This window comes from Ambystoma mexicanum, chromosome 3q, assembly GCF_040938575.1.
Source record: "Ambystoma mexicanum isolate Mex_15411 chromosome 3q, UKY_AmexF1_1, whole genome shotgun sequence".
Classification (NCBI taxonomy): domain Eukaryota; kingdom Metazoa; phylum Chordata; class Amphibia; order Caudata; family Ambystomatidae; genus Ambystoma; species Ambystoma mexicanum.
Genome location: NC_090926.1, coordinates 1159727219 through 1159754926, shown reverse-complemented (window position 1 = coordinate 1159754926; position 27708 = coordinate 1159727219). Strand labels below are relative to the sequence as shown.

The following is a 27708-nucleotide window of genomic DNA, read 5'->3' as shown; positions in this document are numbered from 1 at the left end:
CTTTGATCTCTCGAAACGGGGACTAATAGGTCAAGATGTATCGCCCAAATCGAAGAGCAAAAAGACTACCAAAAATCCACAAAATGGGTCACGTGCATTTGAGAAAATTACAAACGACCCTGAAAACGAATAATGAAAGGACAAAGAAAAATACAAAACTGGTGGTTACTAATCAGACCACTATCCAACAAACTATCCCGAAAACAGGAAAAATGAACAAATTACAAAATGTTCGGCCACAAGGCAATCAAACAGTGCCTGAACAGTTAGATGCACTCATAGATGTAATTAATCAAGAAACATGCATCAATGCTACAAATTCAACCAAACCGATAGATATTTCTACGGAAGATGATGTAAGCAACTGTAACTCTTTCTACAAACTCACAAGACGAGTCCCTCATTGTAATAGATGAATGTCAAGATTCCTTAACAGATTGCTCAAATAGCGAAAGCACCGAAGACGAACAGCAAACGTATATCTCCCTGGCATACTCAATAGTTTCTAATGAAGAAATATGGCCATCAGAGGAATCAGAAAGCCCAACTGAAACTAGTAGAAACGTGGTGGCTCAATTAAGTCCTAAACTTGTCAGACCAATCTTCAAAAACCCGTCAAATGCCTCCTGTGCATAAAGAATAGCTATATACCCGATGAGTTCAAGTACAGAAGAACCGGTTATAAACAGACATAACATTCTGCGACTATTTAAGGCCATTCCACAATTGACTAAAATTGAAACTGAAAATATTGAGTTAGTTCTATTTCCAAACAAGCAATACTTGGAAGAAGCCCACATTGATTTTTACACTCACGACATCATGCAACGTGTCCTTGACACTAAACACCAACTGGCTACTTTGGAATTTCAAATATAAGAAATCATGGTTTCTTGATCGAGGGCGGAAAAAAAATCAAGAACGCTAGATCTATTCAGCAAAAATATATTTAAAAATCAAAGCATACAGAACAAAACTCAAGAATTCCCAAATAATTTGAATGACTGAAATCCTAGGTCCCATAAACAAGATAAATTACAACGGGTGGTGTGCAAGCAATCTGAAACAAGAAATACCTTCAATGCTAATGTGAAGCAGAGTGCGAAGACAACATACTTATAACAACGAAAAGATGTACCTGAAACCACAACAACTTTATGTTCTTGGAATACGAGAGGTCAGACATCTTTTTGAGAATGAGTCGTCTTTACTTGAACAGTCCGCATTTGTTTACAAGAAACCTGGCTGAAAGAGAAAGTACTATGTGACGGCTATAGAACGTTCATGAATCCAGCTATATCCTCACAACAGGGAAGACCGGCGTCAGGAATGTTGTTATTAACAAAAATCAACGCTTTTTGGCGAATAATAGAAAGTAAAAATATTCACCCTTGGGCACAATACCTTTCCATCAAGATGCCATCAATCCATAACACCATTGCACCTAACACTGTAGAATATACTTGCCTATCGATTTTCAATATCTATTGGAACCCTACTGCTATGGCTGATGATAAATTCATTGATTCCATATGTGAAGAAATAGACCATTTGAACAGCAGTAACAGCGGAAATGAAATCATCATAGCAGGTGATTTCAATTTTCATCTCTTCGACAAAGAAGGAAACCAACTAGTTACCAAAGAAATGACATCGAGAGCTAGAAAATGGATTAAGGAAACAAGGCTGCGTAACAGCTTCTTAAGTGCTCAACCAATGAATGATAAAGGTATCCCGCTGTCGACTTGGTCATGGGAGAACTCAAATTCAATAATTGATTACATCTTTATAACAGAAGGAATTCGGAAAATTACTAACTTGACTACGAATTCTATGCCCAGACAGCGAACACCATCACATTTTTATTTCCTGGTCATCAGAAGTATCAAGCGATCAATGTTTGATTCTACCTGAATTTGAAATAAATAATAGGTTGAACCGACTGCGAATTAAAGAACAAACTCAAGAAATAGCAGTCCGATTTGAAGAGACCTCGCTTAAGGATCACGTGAAACTAAATTATGGATGGCTCTTAGAGAAATACCAACAAACAGCATCAAGAAATCAAAAAAGATGCAAGCAATCGCATACTCATTATTTTAATTTAGAAATTCATCTAGAAAAAAAGAAACACTATAAACGTCTGCGACAAATAAAGAAAAACAGAAGAGACTATGAAGCCGAAATAAAAAAGGAAAAACAAAAATATTCCAACTTAATGAAGTCTTATAAAATGGCAATAAAGCAACACGACGCAGAAGAACTTTTGAAAGCGTTAAATCAGAAAAACACACGGCACCTGTGGTCTCTGATGAATGATTCATTGAAAAAACAATCCATGATTCAAGAAGTTGAATCTGATACATGGGTCAAGCACTTCGAAAATCTATACAAGAAACCTAAACAGCATTGAATACCAGACCCACAAGAAGATGCCGACGACTGGAGCTTGAAATGGGACTTAGAGGACATTACCAACACTATCAGGTGCCTGAACTCATCTAGAGCACCTGGACCTGATGGGCTAGCCAACAGCAACCTTAAAGCAGATCCAGAACACTGGGCCAAATTCTTTTTCCATCTCATACATCTGATAGAAAAGTCTAAAGAGATTCCACGCACATGGCCTGAAGCTGTCTTGATACCAATCTACAAAGCAGGTGATCGGAAAAATCCGGCCAACTACAGACCGATTGCCCTGTTGGATCCGTTAGGAAAATTATTTGCCGGATATCTACAAAAAAAATTAAACTGTTGGGCCATACAGCAAGGAAGACGAGCAAAAAGGCAAACTGGCTTTGTCACAAAAATAGGTACCAACGTCAATCTTTTACTATTGAATATGCTAAAATACGAAGGGTTGACGAAAGCACATCAGGTGTATGCAATCTTTATAGATCTAAAAATGGCTTTTGATTCAGTTAATAGACAACTTCTCTGGTCCAAATTGGCTGCTTGGGGCTGTCCATCTACTATTCTGAACCCAATAACAGCTGTATTTGAATACGTCTTATCCGAGTTCGACTTACAAACAACGGAATCAATTCTCACTTGGAATGGGCTGAAACAGGGATGCCCCTTGTTTGCTTGTCTTTATAATCTCTTCACCCACAATTTCGAAGAAAAAATTCACCATCCGATGGCGAATCCTCCGAAGATCAACAGTGAAAATGTTCAAACCCTAATCTATGCTGATATTATCCTCTTGGACAAAACTGTTAAAGGTCTGCAGATAACATTGAACAAAACTCAAAATTTCATGTAGGAAAATGATCTACAAATCAACATCAACAAAACTAAGATAATGAAACTTATAACTGAAAAATCTAAGAAGCAATGGACTCCAAAATTCTATCTGGAAGACAGAGATTAAGCTAACCAAAACAATAAAATACTTAGGGGCATTAATCAATCCATCGGCGAACGAAAAAGAATGTCAAGAAAATATTGAAGAGAAAGCAGCATTGTTAGCAAGGCAAGGCCGTTTTTTTCATAGCAACTATGGTACTTATTCTGCAAAAGCTACAACTCTACTATACAAACAAAAGGTCATACCAATCTTGACTTAAGCGAGTGAATCCCTGATAAACCAACATCTATTGAAATGGTCCAAATATGAGGCTATTTTCTGGAGAAAAACCCTTTCATTGCCAAAATCATTTCCGATAGCCAGAATCAGATATGAACTTGCCTTGCAATCCATTCAGTCCATAGTGCTATGGAAACAAATGGCCTCCACAGAAAAATAATTTCAGAGGAAAATATACCATCATTGGAAATTCTTAAAGAAAAAAAACAAGCATTCCAAGTTGCAGCTCTAACCAAGTGGACAAGTGAAACTAAGCAAAAAATGCAAGAAGAAGAAATCACAGAGGAAATGTTAAGAAATAGACCACAATATGCAAAACAAAAAATTCAGAAGAACGATTGGATAAGAACGATCGAAGAACAAACAACTTATAAACGCCATTTAACCAGCTACATGGAAGTAAGAGCACTCAACCAGTTGCCTTCTTATCTCGTCCAATTTCCAAGTGTGAAAATGTGTGATTCATTCTTGCGCTTTCGGCTGAACATCTTACCCACACGCGAATACTTATTAACAGACCGAGCCAAAAATATTTCTCCTGTCTGTCGATACTGTAACGATTCAATGGGGAAAGAAACTTTATTCCATCTAATCATGGTGTGCCCAGAACTAAAAAATAAACGAGATCTATTCAGAGATTTCTTCAAAATCTCAGTTCAACAAATGACAGCAGAGGAGAGATGGGCAACACTGCTCCAAAGAAACCATCAGTGGCTGATCATTACAGTGATCAATTTCTGGATTGAGATCGATAAAGAACTGTAAAAGAAAAGCTGAAACGAAAGACAGTTTAAAGACTTTTGTTATGAAGACTCAAAAATGGAAAAATGAAAAGTTTGACAAATCAAACAAAACATTTTAATAAACCAAAAAAAATAAAGACTTCGCCGTTTGTGAGCCGTTTTTCTTTTTGTCCAGCTCTTCGTCTGTAGAGGAGTGGAAGAGGGCTCCTGGACATCTGGGTTTAATTTTGTTGCCTGGAGCCAGGCTGTTATGCACATGTCCGTGGCAATACAGATGGCACTGCCTGAAGTATTGATATGAGCCACTGTGGATTCCATGAGGTCATGCGTGACCAGCTTGGCCTCAGCTAGCCCTGCCTTAAAGAGCGATTGGCTCTGGGTGGGGAGTTCCGGGAGGTAGTCTGCGATTTCCCGCCATCATTTTTGGTTGGCGGCTGCCAGCATGGCATCAGCGTTGGCCTGATGTAGATGTAAAGAGGCGTTGGAATAGAGTTTGCCACACAAATTCAAGATCTTCTCCTCTTTGCCTAGCAGCACCGCAGTGGAGGAGGCTGAGGAGACTGAGGCTTTGAGTATAGTGATGCTGCAGCAATCACCGAGGAGTGTGGCTGAGGATGGGCCGAAAGCAAGAGTGTATCCCCTTCCATCAGCCTGTATTTGGCGTCCAGGCATCGATTGACCGTCTGGGTGAGTGGGGTTTGAGCCAGCCCTTCTTGCCAGGGTAACTACATCGGTTTGCATTGGAATCCCCAATTTGGACGGGTGAGGACTTCAGCCAAAAAACCCCTGTCGGCTGCTCGACCTCTGGCTGGGGGAGGCCCAGATCCTCTGCCAGCCCAGCAAGACGTTCATGGAAGGCCCTGGCTGAGGATGGCGTGTCCAGGTTGTCCTCGTCCGTTTCCTGTGGGTCTGGAGGATCCAGTGGAGGAGGAGTAGAGGGTGCCGGAGGCTGGGGTATGGAGACCGCAACCAGAGGCTGAGGAGGCAATGGAGGTTGCAGAGCGGGCTGTGGAGCCGGTGGCTGTATCGGGGCCCAGATGGAGGCATCTGTGGTGCCGCTAGCATGGCGGGAATGTCTTCCCTGATGGCATCCTTGATGATAGCCACCATCTGAGGAGATTTCATGAGGATGAGGAACTTCTCGAAGAGCACCTCCTCACTTGCCAAAGAGGTGGCAGGGGGTGCCGACAGGGTAGCGGGGAGCAGCTATGGCCGCTGCGTACCTTGTCCATATGGACGCCAAGAAAAGCCACCCTGAGCAACTGAGGGATATACTGTAGGCCACGTACCAGGTTGAGGCTAGTCCCACCTAGACACTCGTTCTTCGCTGAATTCCTGGAATGGCGTCAGACGGGCGATACTTTTTGGTGTGGCGGCCGTTTTGTCGAGCTGCCTGACACGTGGTGCTCAGCCAACTGGGCCCAACCTCGCCCAAAACTCTTGCGTGTGGATCACGAGGCCTACCCTACTCCTCGGGCCCAGTCCCGGTAGGTGTGGCACACTCAACCGGGGGCTGGTAGAGCTGCATTAAGGCACCCCCCCTTGACATATTGCCGGTATTAGGATGTAGCCCCTCGGACGTATTGCCTGTTAGGGCGTAGACCCTCGGCCATGGTGCCGGTCAGAGCCACTCGGGTGTAGACCCAGTAAAAGAAACTTCCGGTCCCTCAACACTGCGACCGGGAGGATCCCTTGACCCGAAGGCCAGTAGCTGAAGCAGCCTCAGTGCACGTGCCGGTAGAAGGACCTGAGCGTTCCCTCCTGCACGGGAGAGTCCCTGGGAAGGAGTCTCCCTTGCGGGGTGCGATGGAGAATATAGGCCCTACCTTGGGCCTGGCTCGATGCTTCATGAAGTTCTTCAGATCCTCTGGAAGAGCTCCTTCCACCTGACTAGTCTGTTCTTCAGCACCTTCGAGGACAGCGAGTCACACGCCAAAGAGTATTGCCAACCGTGGTCTTGGCCAAGGCAACACAGGCAGAGGCATGGTGGTCTGAAGTTGGGAAGAGCCAGTTGCAGGATGGACACCTGCTGAACCCTGTAGAAGTCAACATGCACCGGGGAAGAGCGGGACGCCTGAGGACCGAGTACCTGAATGATAGAAAAGACAAAAAAGAAAGACAAAAGAAGTATCCGCGAGGGGTATTACATGGCTGAAGCCAAACCCAGGAGAGCTGGTGAATTCGGCCCGTTCCAGTTGACGCGGAAAAGGGGACTGAGGTGTGGCGCTGGAGGGTGGAGACAGGGCAGCACATGCTCCCTGGGCCGCACCCCTGTGCGCCTCTAAATTTAAAGGGGAGAAGGTTTTTACTGGTGAAAAAGGTTCAGTCTCTCTCCCAGTCTCCCTCTGTAGCACAATCCTTTCAAGGATCCAAGCATCGCTCCTCTTCCGTTACACCCCTTTTCTGGGGTCAAAGTCACTTAATATTTCTTACCCCTCGCTTCTCTTGGGACAGGGGTCTCTTGTCTGGTCTCAATGGGCTCTCTTTCCCCTCACTGGAACCCGTCCCTCTTCTGAGGTCGCAGGGGCTCGCCTCTTCCTGACAGGAGCACACCCCTCTTCTAGAGTTCAGGGGGCTCTTTCCCTCAATGAAGAACATGCCTCTACTGGGCTCATGGGGATGCCCTTCCCTGTTTTGGTTCTCTCTCGCTTCCTCTGCAAACTCCTCTCCTCGGCTCTCAGCCCAAAATACACAGTCTGCATTTCTAAGCCTCAGTTATAAATCCTTCACTGCCCTCTAATTGGCAGAGGAAAACATTTAAAAGGATTGATTAATTACCATCATATTCCAAGTCATATTTGCTGTATATTTTAAAAATCTAAATACGAACATAAAAGTGAAATGGACTATTTTCCATTTTTGATAATCTTAAAACTATTTGGATAACTAAACATTGTATTAATGTGACTTAATTACCAACAAAAAACACTAAGTTCATTAGATTCCCACGTGACCTAGACACATGAATGCTTGTCTATAATCAGTAGGCTCCCAGGTTCCTAGATCTAGGTATACTTCAGCAGGTGTATCAACAGATTTGCCCCCTCCCCCCCACTCAATCTAGTGGAATCCCAGTTGGCTATGCAACATTTATTTTCCAGCCCATCTATCATCTATGATGAAATGCATGTATAAAAGTTGGCGTATTAGCAGTAGTATCCATACTTAACTCTGGGCCACAGCAACTTGTACTTCATCTGTCTATATTCCACATTCTTAGCCTTTCTTCTTACCTGTATGTACCCCTGCTGGTCGATGAGAAGATTTTCTGGCTTCAGGTCTCGATATATGAGATCCAGGGAGTGCAGATACTCAAAGGTAAGGACAATCTGAGCACCATAGAATCGGGCATGAGGTTCACTAGGAAAGAATTAATAATTACTTTAATTTTTTATTTAATGTTATATAGCTATACATATACAATGACCATACTTGAGCATGAGACAAATAAAATCACAAGATATAAACAGAAGAACAAGTTACTTACCAACTGGTAACGTTCTTTCGATTGGATGTTCCTCCAACGTATTCCTCATCTTAGATGTATTCCATCCAGCTTTGCTGCTCTTCGGAATTTTTTTCGGCAGGGGGCGCTGTGCGTCGATGTCGTTGAGTCGATGGTACCTCAAAGGTCTCCGTCGAGGGTGATGTCATCGGGTGTATAAGTAGCACGCGCGGTGCCCGTTGGCCTCAGGTCTGTTTTTCCCCTTTTTATCTTTGCCCTTGTACTGTGTAGATTGTGCCGGCAGACAGGCATCAGCCTTGCGAGATTTGAGATGGCAATAACCCGGAAAAATCTACAGAGGGGTAGGCTGGAAGGGCGATGAGGAATACGTTGGAGGAACATCCAATCGAAAGAACGTTACCAGTTGGTAAGTGTTAGGGAGAATTCTCTGTAAAGGCTAATTTCCCAAACCTAATGAGTTCCCCAGCAGCTTTTCTGGATTTTTGGTGTTTATTTTTTTCTCCTGCTAAGAGTTGGACTCTTTTCGTCCCACTCTTAGACATGATTTGAAGTGTTCCTTTGACTTTGTATGTGTTCTATGGGCTATGGGGTCCTTTACCCCATAGGGTTTCATGTGTTTTTGATTTTGATATGTGGGTTACACAGCACCCTATGTGCAGTAACCCAGGGGTGTCATAGCGACCCCCAAACATGGACTCCATACCCTGGGACTGATTACTGACTCCCAGGGCATGTAAAGTCACCATTGGCTTTACTAGTCTTAAATTGTGAACAGAACCAGTACAAACCATCATATTGTGGACGTACTGGTCGGGGCAATTCGATTGCCCCGGGGTCTGTTGTTCGAGGGGGCACTGTCCAGTCCCCCCCGACTGAGTGTTGGCTGGTGGCAGTGGATACTACGTTTTATATTCGACCGTAAATATATTCCTATGGGATTTTCCCATTGTTCGAGGCTACCACTTTTTAAAATAGCCTCGAACATACCGCCGGTTTTTTAAAATTAATATAAATTCACCGGTTGGTATTTTTTGCCGAAACTTGGTTCCAAAATGGCGTTTGTGTTCGCTTCTGTGACGCCAACCCAAGTCGAGCCCTTTGTTCCACTTTTTGGCGGGCTTCTCCACAGAAGCCTCCAAAAGAGGTGCCCCTCTGTCTGGGTACCACAGGGGGGGGATGGGAGGGGGTTTAGGCACCCTGGACTGAGTTGCCTCTGCAACTCAAGTCGCACTCGTGTGATCGGCCCAAGTGGTGAGCCCCCCGGCTCACCACTTAGCATGTTTGAGTGACAGCTAGGCTGAATGAATGGGGTTTTCTGCATAAAAGCAGGGCTTTGGGGACTGGAACTTCAGAAGTCGCCACAGGACCTAAAGAATCCGAGGAGGGAGAAGCCTAGCCGACCTGCAACGACACCACCGGTGGAGCCCTGCTGAACCGTTTCACCACTTTTCCCGACGACAGAGGAGATCTCCAGTCCGCAGAGTCTTCTTCCTTTGACTGGTGGGGATAACCAGTTTGCCTGTCTTTTTGCCTTCCTGGACCATCTCGTGGCTGCCCTGCCCGTGCCAAGCACCCCGGCAACCGGAATACCACAGTTTACCACTACCGCGACCTTGTAACCGGGAAACTCTGCTACAAAGACTCTTTGGGCATAACCCCACTGTGTGATCCTGGACACATTTTGCTTGCTCTCTCTAAGAGTGGGCCTGGCATTTGAACTTCCTTGCTCTCCAGTAGACTTTGCCTAACCTGCCTCACTGTGGTTCTTTGAAAAGTATTGAATTTGTGTGCTTTCATAACTTTGCCTTTTCCCTCCCTTTTTAATAACTTATTAGAGTGCCATCTTATGTTAAGCGCTCACCTCTGTCTGAAAATAAGTGGTGTTTCTCACCAAGACTTGTCCAATAAGTAATTAGGGTTGTGTATATATATATATTAGTGACTGTTGAATTTACTTATCTCTGTGTGCTAGTGTAATTTACAAGTGTGTCTTTAAATAAATAATTATATACTTTTACACCAAAGCTCTGGTCAGTGTTTGCTTGTGCTACTCTATCTCTGTACCTATTGTGTATACTCTATATACTGCCTAACTCATCTTGAGAGAAGTCTGACTGCTCAGCCACAGCTACCAGGTAAATCTGGGTGGTACAGATTGCTACCAATTGGGTTTACTGCCAACCACCTGTAGTCCTAAATCTTTTGTAAAGGTCGCTAAGGGAACTGCACAGGTTTCTGCCTAACAGTAACTTGTTCTTCGAGTGGATTGTGTCCTCCAACGTATTCCTCATCTTAGATAGACTCCCAAAGCAGTATTTTGTATAATTTCTCTGGAGGAGGGGTTAGATTTTTTCAATGCCCTTAGATGGCAGAATAAAGCACTGCTTTTCCAAAAGTCAGCTCCTTAAACTGGAAAGCATCCAGGTTATAGAATTTTGAAAAGGTGTGTAGTGAAGACCAAGTTGCTGCTTCGCAAATGGATCTTATTGGAACACCTCTTTGAAGGGCTGTCGAAGAGGCGATGCTTCTGGTGGGATGAGCCCTTAACCCTTCTGGTGGGTCTTTATGTGCTAGTCTGTATCATTCTGAAATGCAAAGCAGGATCCAGCGTGAAATTGTCTGTTTTGTCACCGATTGACCCAGTTTCCTTCCTGTGTAACCTATAAACAGCTGGTTGTCCACTCTAAGACTGGAAAGTCTAGAGATGTAAAAGTTTAAAGCTCTTTTTTGATCCAACCTGTGTAATCTTTCCTCCTCCTTAGAAGGATGGGGTGGAGGATAGAACGCAGGTAAAACAATTTTCTGACTTAAATGAACATCAGATATTACTTTCGGTAAAAATTATGGTTTTATCCTCAACACAACTCTGTCCTTATGGAACACAGTATAGGGCCAGAAGACAGTGCCTGCAATTCGCTCACTCTTCTTGCTGATGTTAAAGCAATCAAGAAGGCAGTTTTCCAGGTCAGTAATCTTAATGGACACGTGTGCATAGGCTCCAAAGGAGCACATTAAGAATTTTAGGACTAAATTGAGATCCCAAATCGGTACTTGAAATGGGTGAGGAGGAAACACATTAGTGAGTCCTTTTAAGAATTGTATTATGAAAGGAATTTTGAAGTAGGAGCGTTCTTCTGACGAGCGCTTGAAAATGGAAAGCGCCGCAAGGTAACCTTTTATTGTTCCAATATTCAGACCTCTATGTGCTAGGGTCAGAAGGAAAGATAGTACTTCCCGAATAGAACATAGAAAAGGATCGACATTCTTTTCTCTGCACCAGTTGCAAAACTTTTTCCAACGGCAACGGTATAGAGACTTTGTTGCTGGCCTTCTTGCCGAAAGCAACACCTCCATATCATCATCTGGAAGGTTCCAATCCCTGTATCTCAGCCTTTCAGATACCAAGCATGAAGGTTGAGCGTTTTGACCTCTGGATGGAGAACCTGACCCTCCATTTGAGAGAGAAGGTTCTCTCTCTGAGGAAGATGTACTGGAGGACAGATGGACATGTCTAGAAGGTCCGGGTACCACGTTCTCCTGGCCCAATCCGGGGCAATTAGGATCATGTGGCTCCCAAAGCGTCTCAGCCTCCTGATGACCTGAGGAATGACGGGAATCGGAGGGAACGCATACAATAGTGGGAAATTCCACTCCACCACGAACGCGTCCCCCAGGGCTCCTCTCGGGGTAAATTCCCTTGAGCAATACCTTTCGCATTTTCGGTTGATACCGGTTGCAAATAGGTCTACTTGAGGGGTACACCCAAAGGGCAAAGATCTCTTGCATAACTTCCTGGGCCAGTTCCCATTCGTGGGACACCGTGCTCTGCCTGCTCAGAGCATCTGCCGTCATATTCTCTTCCCCGGCTAGATGAATTGCCGTTAAAGAGATTCCCTCCTGAATTGCCCAATACCAGAGCTGCATTGCCTCTTTGCACAGAGGTAGTGACCCCACACCTCCTCTTTTGTTTAGGTAATGCATGGCCACTGTGTTGTCCGTCATTATCAGGACATTCTTTCCCCCGACAGATGGCAGGAAGGCCTTCAGCACCAGTCCGATTGCCCTCAGCTCTAAAAGGTTGATGTGTAGTTTGGACTCTGATGGAGACCAACGACCGCTGATTGTCAAATCGTTGGCATGAGCTCCCCACCCCATGAGTGAGGCGTCCGTCACGACTGTGATCTCCGGCCATGGTTGCCAAAAAGGTTCTCCTTTTAGGATGTTCTCTGTACAGGTCCACCATAGATCTTGTCGGACCTTGCTCGGAATCTGAAGAAGATCCGTCATTTGACCTGAGAACTGGGACCACTAAGTCTTTGAAGCCCATTGAAGGGATCTCATCCTCAAGCGTGCCTCTGGCACCAGGAAGATGCAGGATGCCATGAGGCCGAGCAACCTTAAAAAGTTGTAAGCCTGGAGATTTTGAGCATTTTGGAATTTGGAAACCATCTGAAGAATGTCTTGAGCCCTCGACTTGGGAGGCGTGCTCTTTCTCCAAGGATGTGTCTAATACAGCTCCTATGTACTGAAGCTATTGGGAAGGTGTCATTTGCGACTTCTTGAAATTGAGGGCGAAGCCCAGTCTGTGGAGGAAGTGGCAGGTGACTTTCAGATGATCCAGTGCTTGCTCGGCAGAACGCGCCCTGATCAACCAATCGTCCAGGTAGGGGTAGACATGAATCCCCCTCTCCTGAGGTGCGCTGCCACCACTACCTTTAACTTGAAGACCCTCGGGCGGAGGTCAATCCAAATGGCAGTGATAGTGTGAGTCACCAACTACGAACCTCAGGTATTTTCTGTGGTTGAGATGAATCGGCACATGAAAATAAGCATCCTGGAGGTCCAATGACACCAGCCAGTCCTGAAGTTGAAGAGCCTGAAGGATCTGAGAAAGGGTAACCATCTTGAACTTGTCCTTCCTGAGGAACTTCTTCGATTTAAGAAACTTGAACATGGGTCTCAGTCCTCTGTCCTTTTTGGGGATTAAAAAATACAGGGAGTACCATCTCTTGTTCCTCTCCGCTGCAGGTACTGGTTCTATAGCACCACTCTCCAGCAGGGTTAGAGCTTCCTGCTGTAGGAGCGGGTTCGAAGACTTCAACGGGTGTCTCCCTGCTGGATTGCTTTGAGGTTGCGTTAGAAAAGGAAGGCAGTAGCCTTGGGCTATTATTTCTAGAGCCCAAACATCTGAAGTAATGGCTCGCCATTCTTGCAGATGCTGTGACAGCCTGCCTCCTACAGGTGTTTTGTGATGCAAGTCCTCAAAGTGGTTTTGTGGCGGATGTTGCAGCCGCTGATGGCAGAGAGGCTGCAGCGGGAGCTGGCTTTGCACGCCTTTTTCTGGCCCCTTTGACTGGCCATTCCTCTTGCCTTTCCATATGAGGTGTAGTAATGATGGGATCGTCCCCTCCACGATTGTCCTTGCGCACGAAAAGGCTGAGGTTGCCTAATAGCAGGTCCTAAAGATTTGGCAGCTGCTTTTGAGGTCTGAAACCTCTTAAGGCTCTTGTCAGCCTTGTTGCCATAAAGGTGAGACCCGTCAAAAGGCATGTTCAGAAGGCGGTTCTGTACGTTCGGTGCAAAACCCGACTTCCGTAACCACGCAAATCTGTGCATTACCGTGCTAGTGCCCATGGACCTGCTTACAATTTCCGCAGTGTCCAATCCAGATTGAAGGGATTCCTGCATGGCTTCCTTTCCATCTCCAACGATGGCTAGGAACCCTTCCCTTTCTTCCACTTCTGGTATCTCCCACAGAGTGTACGAAAATTTTGCCAAGGCACATGCAGAGTTGGCAGATTTTAAAGCCATACTCCCAGCTGAAAATACCTTCCGTGCCCAGCCATCCACACGCTCATCGGCCCCGTCTGGAGGGATAGAAGGGTACGCAAGTTTGTTAGAAGCTGTGGCTGTCTGCATGACCAGACTCTCGGGAGTTGGATGTTTTGACAGATAGCCGGGGTCGCTACTGGCTGGGCGGTATTTTGCGGTGAGGGATTCATTTACCGGAGGAATAGAATCCGGAATTTCCCCAATTCTTGGCAATCCTGTTTTGCAAGGCTACATGAAAGGGTAGTACTGGTTCTTCGGTGGGACCATGGTCCAATATATCTGTTAAATCATCTTGGATGAATTGGGCTGGTGGTCTAGCCCATCCTAAGTAATCTACTACCTTTGTCATTAATTGACGGTATGATGGACTGGCATGCTCTCCTGGTTCTGGTCTGCCAAAGTAATTCTCAGATGTGTCAATGCCACTTGCATTGTGTAAAGATTCCACCAAATCCCTCATTCTGCTTTCCTCCGAGATCAAGCATTCTGGGACATTTGGGGTGCCATATTCTAGCCCAAAAGGTACATTTTCCTCATCAGATCTCTCCTGCTCCTCAAAAATTGAGGTCATGGATTTGAAAAACTCCTTCCTGGGGAGAGGCTTGAAAACCTTCTCTGGGAGAGGAGGAGGAAGAGGTGTAGGAAGAGGTGTAGTACCGGGCTCTGAGGAAATTACAGGTTTTGTAACCTTATCCTTCTCTTTTTCTGGCTTTCCTGGCTTGGCTGGAGCCTTTGGCGCCGAGGGTTTCGGTGTCGATGACATAGTGGTCGTCGACAGGGTCTGCGTCAAGGTGGTCTTCGAAGATTTTCCCTGTGAGGTGTGATGGGTCTCGGACGGCGGTGACCTCGAACGGTTGACTCGACTCAAGCGTTTTTTGCTCGGCGTCCTGGAAGGTTCCCTATCCTTCCTTTTTCGATCACCCGGGCTCGAGGGCGCGCGAGTGTCGGAGCGATGGCGCTCCCGGCCAGCTTCCGAAGAAGGCGCGGACAGAGGCTTCACTTTCTCAAACACCTCCATCATTTTGACCCTGAATGCTTCCCACTCTTCGGAAGACTAATGTTTCGTGGGGCATTTCATCCTTTTCGGAGACTCGTCTGACGACGAGGTGGAGGGAGACCTGTAGAGTTGTTTCTTCGATTTTTTTGACGAAGATGACGAGCGTTGGGAATCTCTTCGGTACCTAGATCGATGCCTTTCGCGTCGAGGAGTTTTCTCTTCACGGGATCTCTACTCGACACTAGAAGCTTTAGGATCGTTTTTTTGACCTACGTGGAGCTTTCCTCTCCATTCTCGCAACGCCTTCCCCATCATCGCCTGACACTTCGTACAGGCCTCCATGTCGTGGCCTTCTCCGAGGCAACACAAACACTCTCGGTGCGGGTCTGTGATTGACATTTGAGCCGCACCACTTGCACTTTTTGAATCCCGATCTCGGGGTCGTTGTTGACGTCGATGACGAGGACATATGTTGTTTGTTAATATATATTTCTTCACATAACTCGAGGTGCGCCGAATGTCCGAAGCAACGTGTACTGTGGAAAAACAGAACTGAGGCCAACGGGCGCTGCGCGTGCAACTTATACACCCGATGACGTCACCCTCGACGGAGGCCCTCAAGGGACCATCGACTCGACAACATCGATGCACAACGCCCTCTGCCGAAAACATTTCCGAAGAGCAGCAAAGCTGGATGGAATACATCTAAGATGAGGTATACGTTGGAGGACACAATCCACTCGAAATAATAAACCTCATTATCTGGAAATAAAATTAAATCTTAAATTTCCCAGTTTTTAAAGTTCTTAGTTCATAATTCACAATTCACAATTCTAAAAACACCCACAAGGGGTTGAAAAAATGATTTAAGATTTCATAAACTATGTTAAAATACACTAAAACATTAAGTACACAAGTAAAGGAACAATCACAAAGCATGTTAACATTAATTTTCCTTAAGATCATATGTCCATTCCAAGATGGCTCCAGCTGCAAAGAGTTAAAAAAAAAACAGTTACTGCCAGAACCATTGAAGTTGTCCATCCTGCCAAACTACAGACCATGTCCTCCTCACCTAAAGTGAACACATTTTAAAATGTGTACAAATAAATTGTTAGTTTCCTTCAGGCTGTATTATACGATGTTACCAAATGTTTCAGGGATTCTATTGAAAAACTTTTTCCTTAAAAAAATCTACAATCGTGAAGTTCTGGCGGTAACACACCACATCTAACCAGGTCTAATCTGGTTAAAACGAAATTCCATTTAAATCTTAAAAAGCACACCCAAATCTTCTGTCCGGACAAATTGCAAGGTATGGTGCTAAGATCCCTGCTTGTTTATATTCACAGCTTAGATGTTTCACAGATTCATACCCATGCATTTCCTCCATGGCAACAGCCCAATCGGTTTCATAGGTAATACGCTTTACTCTCCCAGGATTAATGACCAAATCGAGATTGGATAAACCAATTTCCCCGAGTAGGTCTGCAAAATGAGGTAAATTCATATACAAATCTGTCCCCGTTCACATCCAGGAACTTAAAATAATAAAATTGATTCCTTTAAGGGATTTCAAATCTTATAATAAAAAAGATAAAAATGTCCCTGTTGGGCCAAGAGGTTTAAAGGGTTACATGTGATTTTAACGAATCACAAAACCAATTAATTTTTAACAATCCATAAATTACTTTAAAAAATAGCTTTGTTTTTGGGGGGTTCCCCTGAAATGCCCCCGTTTTTATTATTCTTACTGTACCCCAACCCCAAAACTACTATTCCCATCTACATATACATATAGTTTGAACAAATTCATTTGCTTTTCAGTGTTATTGGTTTGTTAACAATTCTATTGTTATTTTTCATTTGTTAAAATAACTGCATACCGTTTAAAGGACAAGCATGCATTTCTATCTTTATTTATATCATTTGTTACACGCCCGACCCTGGGGTATCACGGCGAGGTTGCAGTCAGCTTAGACATAGGTTATACAGTTATGTAAGGTACAGGTTATTTACAAGCGGAACATTATACAGTACACTCATGAACATGAATTACATTGAATTATGCACCCATTTTAACACACCATCTCTGGAAATCCTGAAAGTGTGGTTTTGCGGTCTACATGTGGCTATCTTATTGTGGGTTTTCTGGATCAACAAATCTCATGGACAGTCACGGTTTATTAACTATTTTTAATTCCATAATTTTAAAAATAACTATCCAATGGTATACAATTTTGCACTATTTGCACAACTTGCTATAGATGCAAATTGCTGAAGATTTAAAACAGCTGGACAAGCCTCAGGAATTGACTTTCTATCCCACCACAAACAATGGCGAAAAGGAAAGCTGTCAATCCAATCTCTCCAGCTGATGGCCACAAAAAACTGTTTAAACTGCTTGTAACAGAGATTAAAGATTTCACGGGTGACATTTAGGCTATGGATAACTTTGATGCAAGGAAGGGGGTTGCTGTGCCACTTGTGCCCCCTACAGCGATACCAGTTAAGCCCCCTATGGATACCAACTGTAGCGTGAAATTTAACACCTCCCACGTATCAGCTATATCTTTAGATTCCCTATAAAGTAGGTTGTGCGTACTGCTATTTAATTGTGATTTGGTTTACAAAAACGACATTACACAAAGTACAAAAGAGAAAACAATGATATAACATACAATCCATTAACATTACATCACGTCACAGACTTTCCCCTTAGATGAATTCATTAAATTGATCACCACAAGTCTAAAACCACCATTTCTTGACACATCAATTAAGTTTGAATTTAAGATTCGAACAAGCAAGGTAATAAGAGAAATTGTTACCCCACATAAGGCGTGACCACAGCAGATCTTTTGAAAATTCTGTGGCAAAGCTAGATCGTTCTTTTTCAAAACACTTAATTCTGCTCCATCTCAAAGAGTAGCAATCTATAATCCAGTGCCTCAGATTCTCCACCACAGAATTATCTTTAAAAAAAAACAGCAGGTATCCACTAATCCAGCCACCTCTGGACCACAGGTGTACCAATTCCTAGTACATTCATAGGTATGAATTGGTTCAACCAAAATCTCATACTGTGCGGGACTTAGGGCAGGGAAAACATTTTAAGTAGGGTGGAAGCTGGCCTTACCTAAGGGGGAACCTCGCATATTCTCAGTACAAATTATTCATTGATTCAATTGTGATTCTACAATCACAATGCAACAGGATTGCATTTAAACTCCAGCACATTCCAGCCTATTTTTTCTAGTAATTTGTCCATATTGTCCCGAACCCTTTCACAGACAGGACAGAACCTTATAGCATGATCTGGTTCATGTACAGTGAGTTACTCAGAGGGCACACAAACTTAAATTAGGCCAATAACTGTCAATTGAAATCTAGCCTGCAATGAACTTGAGCTAAATTCATGCCGGATAATACCATTCAGCACAGACCGAACTAGCCCCATCACCTTTTTCCAGATGGTCCCTTGCATGACGTTCAAGCAGGCACCAAGGTCTAGCCCATAGAGCAATATTGGCTCTATCTTGCCAAGGTAGTATTTGAGAACAGGCAGGATAGAGAACATAGTTTCCAAAAAATGTGCTTCATTTGAGATAGAGGAGCCAGCTTCTCCTTTAGTGCGCATGTCCACACTTCAATGGAATCTATACTGGATAGATTGTAGCCCATAAAACACATGATACCCTTTCAACAGTTTCCGCCCCACACACATCACCTTAGGATTCTTGAGTTGTGAAAAAAATCACCACTTTGGATTTAACATGGTTGATGGCCGGATTATTTTATGTGGTATAGGCCGCAAAGATGTTGCGTTTGCTTTGTAGGCCCTGCGTGTTCGATCAAAGATGTCATCCGCAAAGGCGAGCCAGTGTATTCTGAGATATCCCAAACTTACTGCAATCAGATCCTGTCTTCTCCCATAAATTATCAAGGTCACACAAATACAACTTAAACAAGGTTAGTGCCAAGATACACCGAGTCTCAGTCCCAGTGAAACCTGAATGGGTTTAGTAATAGCATCCTCCTTATTAAGGTGAATCCCGACGGCGGAGATATGATGCAATGCTGCTACTAAGAAAGTCAACTTGCACGGCACTAAGTCTTAGTAGTTTGTCCCATAGCCTTCACTAGATCGGTGTTGAGGTCTGTAAGCAACAAGGAGGAAAACACCTTACAGATGGGCCGATAGTTGGCCCGATCATTGGCGGGTCACCTTTCTTAAAGATGGGAATTACGATGGTCTGTGTCCATGAAATCAGCACCTTATGCGTGGCATAGATGGAGTCAAAGTAGGGTTTAAGCCAACCAGCCCAGGCAATCAGATATTTTTTCTGCAAGAAAGGGGAAGCCCATCAGGACCCGGTGCCCTAGATGGCTTAAGTTTCTTGATAGCCCATATGTCGTCCAGGACAAGGGTCAGAATTATAGCTATTGTCGCACTGAGGGAGAAAGCATTTGGCATCCAATAGAGATTTAGATATGCCCTCAATGAAGAAAATCCAAGTGTTTTCTAGAATTCCATCAGGCACCAATGATGATATATCACCCTTCCAAAATTCTCCGTTGTCGGCTTTTATAAGCAACCTCAGCATATGTTGGTTGTCTCCCAGGAGGAGTTCATATCTTAGGGCCTTCACAACGTTCCTATGACGTTGACACTCCCGCCTCTTCAGACTGACAAACTCCTCTATAGAGACGGCTGTCTCAGTGAATGATATGATCGCTTGCCTTTTATACCTCTTGGAGTCTCTTATTCTTTGATCGAACAAGTGGGGATGAGTCCCTTAAGATGCTTTGCCATATCTGAGGTAACCCTACTTACACTCGCCGATGCACAGGTCCAGTGACTACTGCTCCAAGGGAGGTATAGAAACCCCTCCCCGCCCCACCCCCGCCATCTTGACCACAGCTGTGTGCACTCGGGTTTACGTAATTCCTAGGTTTATTATATTTTATTTATTTCAATTTTTATAAGGCGCCACACGCCCGTGGGCCTCAGGGAACACAAAAAACTAATAACAGACAAAAGGTGAGAAGCGGGGGGGTGTCAGCAGAGAGAAAGCAGGCTATGTTCAGCCCAGGTTCAGGTTGAACAGAACGTTTTTATTTCTTTTTTAAAAAGGAGACAGGTTTTCAGGATAGGTGAAATATACATTTGGGAATCCCAGCAACATGATCACCCGTTCTGTGGTGTGATCAATGCTAGGGCATCACATATGTCGGACCTGTATGACATGCATTACTTACCGTAATAGCATTTCTGATGATTGTATCTGCTTAGATTCACATGCTGTGCATATAGTCCGACATCGAGTGGTAATTGCGGAGTATTGCATCATATCGTTCACTGATCGAAAGGGGGGCATCGACATGGGCGTGCTTGTCACACTATCCCTAACGTGACGTGAAGTGTACCCAAAATCCCTCATGTGTCAAGGTCCCTCTGGTGTTTTTTCTGCCGTGAGGGAGCAATGACTATGTGAGTGAGAGACAGAGAGAGAAAGGAGTAAGATGTCTATGTTCCTTCTACTCCAAGAGGGTCTGGCACAGATTCACATGCTCATGAAAATTCCCCGTCAGGCTGGGAATCCTCGGTATAGAAAAAAATCAATATCAGTTTCATTTCTGATCTGACTTTCTTAGTAGTAACCAATCACTGGTCTCTGGGTCATACTGCCCCCACCCAATGACTGCCCTCTCCCTAAACCCCTACCCTGGCAGCCATCCTCAGATTTGGTAGCACGTAAAGTGGCAGTATGACCAAGTGAAGAGCCACAGAGGGGTAGGAGGGAGGGTTTGCATGTGAATCCATGCCAGATCCATGCTGGAGAACAGTAGTTACAGGTAAGTATCCAGCATGGGGTCTGGCATGGATTCACATGCACATGAATCTAAGAATACATAGCAGTACACACACACGCACAACCACGTGAGGTGGCAAGGCTCAACCTGAAGCATCATATAAACTCAACATTAAGCAACTCTTACCTCCTCACCAGGCCCACCTTTAGGCGAACAGGTTGCGCAGCACTGCTTGGCCGACTCTTGACACCTCTCTGGAATCCCGGTCGACGCAGTAGAATCTCGTGAAGGCGTGCGTCGACCTCCACGTAGCAGCCCTGCAGATGTGAAGCAGGGGCACCCAAGATAGGAACACTGTGGTAGCAGCGATCGCTCTGGTCGAATGGGCTCTCGGACGGCCGGGCAACGGTCGGTTTGCCAAACAGTGACAGTGCATGATGCAGCCGTAGAGCCATCTGGAAATGGAAGCCTTCGAGAGAGCCTTCCCTTGGTTCACAGGTCCAAAGTTCACAAACTGCTGTGACGTCTTCCGAAAACTCTTTGTGCTGTCCACGTAGAACTTCAGCGCTCTAGCCACATCAAGCGAGTGCAAAGTCCTCTCAGCCGACGACGAAGGCGACGGGAAGAAAACCGGTAACACCAAGGGCTTGTTGAGGTGGAAGACCGACGGCACCTTGGGCATGAAGGAGGGGTGCGCCCTCAGCACCAACCTCGTATCGTGAAAAGTCAGGTATGGAGGTTTACAGAAAAGGGCCTGGATCTCTCCCACTCGTCGTGCGGAGGTGATGGCCACCAGAAATGCTGTTTTCCACGACAGGAAGTTCAACGGTGCCGAGTGCAGAGGCTCGAATGGCACCACCATGAGCCTGGACAGCACCATGTTGAGCTCCCACGCCGGGGCCGGAGGCTTCACCGGCAGGAATGAACGTAACAGTCCCTTCATAAATTCCTTCACCAGGCGATGAGACCACAGAAGTGATCGTTCCGTAGTTCTGGTGTAGCGGGAGATCTCCGCCAGATGTATTTTGATGGAGGCATGAGCCAGCCCCGCCTTGGCCAGTGACAGTAAGTACGGCAGCACTTGAAGGGCCGTAATCCGCAGAGGGTTAATCTTCTGAACTCTAGTGCTCCAGGAGCCAGGCCTGCAGGTTCAGCGACTTCGGGTCGTGATGGAGGATGGCGCCTCCTTCTCTGGAGAGAAGATCTGCGTCAGTCGGTAGCTTGATGGGGGGGGGGTGACGCTGACAAGTCCAGAAGGTCCGGGAACCAGATCGGTCTCGGCCACGCCGGTGCGACGAGTATCATCCTGCACCGGGACCTCTTGAGTTGGTTGACAAGTCGCAGTAGCAACGGCAACGGAGGGAATGCATACAGGAACAGGCCGTCCCAGGGGAAGGAGAAAGCATCGCCCAGGCTCCTCGGCTGGGGAAACCTGCTGGCGAACCTCTGGCACTTGGAGTTCGTCGCGAACACGTCGATCCGGGGTTTGCCCCATTGTCAGAAGAGCCGATCCACTTGGTCTTGACGCAATTCCTACTTATGGCATGAGCGCAGCTCCCTGCTCAGCGAGTCGGCAATGGTGTTCTTTATCCCTGCCAGGTGGAAAGGCATCAGAAACATCCCCTGGGCTACTGCCCAATGCCACAGCTCCTGGGCCTCCTTGGATAGGGCCGGGGACCTGGTTCCTCCCTGCTTCTGTATGTAGAACATCGTAGTGGTGTTGTCGGTGAAGATCCTCACCACCTTGCCCTTGAGGGAAGGAAGAAAAGACTTGAGAACCCAGAACACTGCTCGGAGCTCCAGGATGTTGCTGTGGAGTGACCTCTCCTCGGGGAGCCAAAGGCCTCTCGCTTGTAGATTTCCGGTGTGCGCTCCCCATCCTTCCAGGGAGGCATCCGTCGTCACCGTTTCCTGATGAGCTGGGGTCTGAAAGTCTGTTCCCGCCGCGAGGTGCGCGCAGGCGCCCCACCACCGGATAGCTTGGAGGAAGATCTCGTTGAGGGATCTTGTCTTCGAAGCTGCCCGCTGACTGTATCCAACGGGTGTCGAGAAACTCCAGTAGAGGGTGCATCCGTAGCCTGCAAAGGCACACTAGGAAGATGCAAGAGGACATCATGCCGAGGAGGGACCTGATGGATCTCACTCTGGCCACGTCCGTGGCCAGCAGCTGCTGCACCTTGCCCAGGATGGCTTTCGTCCTTTCTTCCAACAGAGACGCCAGTCGCGCCACCGTATCGAGTTTGGCTCCTAGAAACACTGACCTGCGACCGAACCAAGTGGGAATTTGGGAAGTTGATTGAGAATCCCAGATCCTGGAGCAGTTGGACAGTCCTTGCCGTGTGCTCGACGGCGAGCTCCCTTGTTCTTGCCCGGATGAGCCAGTCGTCCAGGTAAGGGAAAACATGGATCCCCTGCAGGCGCAGCCGCGCTGCCACTGGTGTTGGTAAAAACCCTGGGCGCCGACTTCAATCCAAAGGGCAGGGCCTTGAATTGGTAGTGCCGTCATTGGACTACGAATCTGAGGAACTTTCGGTGTCCTTTTCGAATGGGGATGTGGAAGTAAGCGTCCTCCAGGTCCAGCGACGAAAGGAAGTCGCCTGCCTCCAGCTGTCCCAGCACGTGCTGGAGGGTGACCATCTGGAACTCCTGGGCTTTGATGTATCTGTTTAGCCGATGCAGGCCCAGGATGGGGCACCAACCGTCTGTCTTCTTTCTGACGAGGAAGTATCTTGAGTACACTCCGGAGCCCTGGAGCCTCTTCAGGACGAGCTCAATGGCACCTTTCTTGAGCATCGCCCTTACTTCTAGTAGCAGTTGAGGGACGTGATTTTACTTCCTGGCCACGGGAGGAATGTGGGGGCACTTTAGAAATTCGAGAGTGTGCCCGTAGGCCAGGGCATCCAGCACCCAACGGTCGGTGGCGATGGACTCCCACACGCTGACGAAGCTCGCCAGCCGGCCTCCCACCGGGGTGCTTCGGTGGGGGCCCGACACTACGGCCGGTTCAGTCCTGTTTGGAGGTGGCCTTGCCACTTTGGCCTCCCTGACGACAGGATCCTCCTGACTTGCCACGCCTTCTGTAGGCTTCTTGCAACGAGGAGCGGGCTGACAGGCGGTACGTCAAGGCGCCACCGCCGAATCCTTTGGAGACACCTTGCTTGCCTCCGGTGTTCCGAAAGGGTGGTCGTCGTTGCTGCAAGACTCCCTAGGCCCGGGCCATCTCCGTGTCGGCTTTAATGGCCTGAAGAGATCCATCCACTGTTTTCCCAAACAGGTTATTCCTGTCGAAGGGCATGTCCAAGACACTGGTCTGCACGTCCTGGCGGAAATCCATTGCCTTGAGCCATCCCCGTCGTCGAAGGCAAACACTGTTGCCCAACTGGCGGAAACTGGTGTCGGCGATGTCTGTGGCCACCGTTATGGCATGATCCGACGCCATTTCTCCTTCCTGCAGAATCTCCAGGGCCTCAGCCCTCTTGTCGTCTGGTAGGAAGTCCAACAGGGGAGCGATCTTGTACCAAAGCTCCCTGTCGTAGCGGGCCACGATCGCTAGGGCGTTGGGCGCCTTGATTGTCGTTGCAGCCGAGATGACTCGTTGGCCCCTGGCCTCGAGCTTCTTGCCCTCGCCGTCCGGTGGGGAGGTGGAAGTCGAGGCCGTCGAACCCGCTGCTTTCTTCTTGGCCGCCGCAGAGACGACCGAATCCGGGGTTGGCTGGGCCCTGAGGCATAGGCATGCAGAATCCGGGACCAGGTACTTCTTCTCGTACCGATCCCAGGCGCCCTGGATGGGTTCTTCAGGACCGCAAGCCCCTCGTCCCAGATATCATAGAGCAACGGTACCGCGAGGAATCCCTCCTTCTGTTCCTCGGGGCAGAGCTGGAAGAGCTGGGATGCCCTTGCAACCATGGCGTGGAAGGGGCCAATTTCGTCGGGCGAAGAGGCCCAAGGGGGTGGTGATGGAAGGTCCATCCAGTCGTCACCGCCGTCATCCGTCCCAGTCGTCGAATCCGTCGCCATCTCGTCCCTGGGCTCCGGAGAGGGAGAGGACGGCTCTACGGGTCATGAGGGCTGGAAAGGTGGGGGGAGAATGAATTCGCCTCTGCTTGTTTGGAGGGCTTCCCGACGGGCCCGGTTCCGTCGGCTCGCCCGTCGGGGTTTGTTAGGGAGAATTCTCATTTCATGGCTAATTTCCCTTACCTATAGAGTCCGCCAGCAGCTTTGCTGGATTTGAAGGGTTTATTTCTTTTTACCTGCTAAGAGTGAGAATCTTTTTCCCTCTCTTAGGCATTTTTGCTATGTGTGTTTCAGGCTATTTTTGTGTTTAATGCCCATGGGATCTTTTCCCCTCACCCATAGGAACCATCTTTATAGACGTGTTACACAGCATCCTCCGTGTAGTGACACAGGGGTGTCGTAGCGACCCCCAAACAGACTCCATACTAGTCGATATTTTATGAACTTAACCAGTACACCCCATCTTAATATGGAAGTACTGGAAGGGGTTAATAGTTTTTCCCCTATGTTCATTTTCGAGAGGGTACCTTAAAGTCCCCCTCTACAAAGTTTCTGGCTGGTGGCAGTGGTTACTACCTTTTATATTCGGCCGCAAATATTTCTCTATGGGATTTTCCCATTGTTCGAGGATACCACTTTTTCTGACAGTCTCTAACATACCGCTGGTCTATTTTATTATTAACTTTACTATGGTAGGTTTTATTTGCCAGAATTTGGATAAAATTGAGTCTTACTCCATTTCCCTAACCCAGGTCGGGGATCCTTTGTTCCTCCTTTCGGCGCCACAGAGTCTGGGGTGGGTCTGTTTGGGAGGGGGGAGTAGAACCCCTGGACAGAGTTGCCACAGCAACTCAGGTCGCACTCTAATCTGATAGGCTGGAGGGTCTCCCGCCAAGAAGACCACTCCACTGAGTGAGTGACAGCTATGCTGTATGAATGGGTTTCTTTCTGCATTAAAGCAGGGTCCTGAGGACTGGAAGAGGAAGACGTTGCCTCTGGACCTACGGAACCGAAGGGGAGAGAAGCCAGAGACATCTTCAGCATCTCCACCACCGGTGAAGCCCTGCCGGATCGTCTCACCACTTTTCTTCCACACGACGAGAGGAGATCATCAGCAAAGTGCCTCCTTCCCTTGAGCTGGTAGGGTCAACCAGTTTGCCAATTGCATCCTCGGACCTGCCTTGGTCGAATCGACAGTGCCCCGCACTTGGAGACCGGGTAGCCAGGCAGCTATCGACCCGGACCGCGATTAAAAGGAGCGTACATTTTAAGCTTCTTTTGCTGCTGGTTTCATCCCTGGGTAGTGCAGCGACTCGAACCTTCCTCCACGACGAGAGCCTCTTCCTCTCTTGGACCCCTCGACATGCAGGAACTACCAGGACCAACCGCTACCGCAGAAGCCACTTCTCCAAGTTTAAGGTACATTGTTCCGCCAGGCCGCCCTTTCTCCGTGGTAGCCCTAAAGGTATTTGAAATTCTTTAACTATTTGTGAGGTCGGCCTCCCTCTCATCTCTCAACATTGTCTTTCGCCTTGCATCTACCTCTTCAAAAGTTTTCTACTAAAGACTTGACTGCAGCTACAAGAACATTTTTTGCTCCTAAGCTCTTGGTCCTGTACTACTGACTCTGACTCAGGCCTATTGACTCTGGCTGATTTGTTAGATCTGCTCTAACTAGATTAGTTTTCAATGAGAAATGTGTTGATGTACTGAAATCTTCTAAACCCCTCTTCCTTCCTATTGTTTTAACCTGTGGAGTGCCATTTTGATCAGTTTTCATTCACTTATCTTTTGGTTAAAGTGTTACTGTGCGTTACTTGTCCACCAAACTTCAGGGAAGTGTTGCTAGGGGGTGTCTGAAGATATTTCGACTTAACTTGTACTTTCCCTCCCTTTCCTCGAATTGCTAGAGTGCCATTTGGTTTTCACTGTGCCGTTTTGCTCAGTTTTCACTCTACTGCAAACATGTCTACAATAGAATAGGGAGTTGTATATGCTTTTCTCTTAACTTACTTTATTAACTGTGATCTATGTGTGGACTTAGAAGTGTATAAAATATATATTCTCTTTTTAATACAAAACTTTGGTCAGTGTTTCCTTGCTCCATAGTACTGTATTACCTATTGTGTCAACCTTGAATACTGCTCATCTCCCTCTTGAGATAAGTCTGACTGCTCAGCCACAGCTACCAACTAAATCTTTGTGGTACAGACTGATACCAAAGGGGATTTATTGCTCTCACCTGTAGTCCTAATCTGGGGTAGTGCTCCCTAAGGGAACTGCCCTGGATTCTGCCTACCAGGGTTAGCGGCAACCTGGTCATTATCTACGTGCATAAGGTTTGGATTGCCATCAAAATGGCCGCTGAGCTGTCCTGCGGCTCGGGCATAGACTGTGTCGGACGAGATGGCTGCTCCTCCACTGGGGCCTCGTCATCGCCGCCGCTCTCCTCGATCACTTCCTGAGGATCTCTCCCCTGGGATCGAACCTTCTCGAACCTCTTGTTGAGGTCTTTCACGACTTCAACCAGCTCTTCCTCAGAGGCTGTAGCCGTGTCTGTAATGGCCATCAGTCCCCCGGCTTGTTTTTCCAACTGGGCCTTGACGGGGTCTTCTCGATGGGTTGGCAAGAGGATTCCCTCCACAGAGGCAGTGAAACTCTGGGCCCCGACATAGCCTCCACAGGCTTCGCCAGGGTCACCACGACTCCCTCGATAGAGGCCTTAGTCGTGTGAATCAAGGTCTTCACCATTTTGGGGGCGGTGAGACCTTCACCTTGGGGGGGGGGTCACCACCTCGCTCCCCCTCGGTTGGTTCCTTTGAGATCGACCGGGACCTCTCCAGAAGCTTACCCGGGTTCTCGGATTTCCTCTTCCCCGAGCCAGAGCGTTGGCTCGCGGTTGATGGCGTCTGTGAAAGCGCGCCCTGCCTGGCAGCCAAAGAGCCCGACCCTTCGGCGCTCCCGGTGCCCGCAGACTCGCAGTGCTTTGCCTTTTGTTGGGCCCCCGTCGCCGGGGCACCCTCACAGGATTTAGAAGACCGCTCGGACTTCTTCTCACCTGCTGGGCCCTTCTCCATCCAGCTTGCGAGTCGGAACCGGCGGTCCCTCATGGTCCGTTCCGATAAGTTCTTGCAAAACGCACAGTCCTTTTCCACGTGCATTTTGTCCTCATGAAGGCAGTAGAGACATCTCGAATGCTCATCCTCCTTGAAAACATTCTGTAATCCGCATCCAGGGCAGTTCCTGAACA

At 47.0% G+C, this 27708-nt stretch overlaps 1 protein-coding gene across 3 annotated transcripts in view; it reads right to left on the bottom strand.

Annotated features, from left to right (window-relative positions):
* Positions 1 to 27708, bottom strand: part of PRKACA (protein kinase cAMP-activated catalytic subunit alpha) — a 1211861-nt gene that overhangs the window by 337232 nt on the left and 846921 nt on the right. For all 3 annotated transcript variants that reach the window (XM_069603980.1, XM_069603981.1, XM_069603979.1), the window contains one exon: positions 7566 to 7692. In XM_069603980.1, the coding sequence (XP_069460081.1) occupies positions 7566 to 7692 (127 nt within the window). The remainder of the gene's footprint in view (positions 1 to 7565; positions 7693 to 27708) is intronic.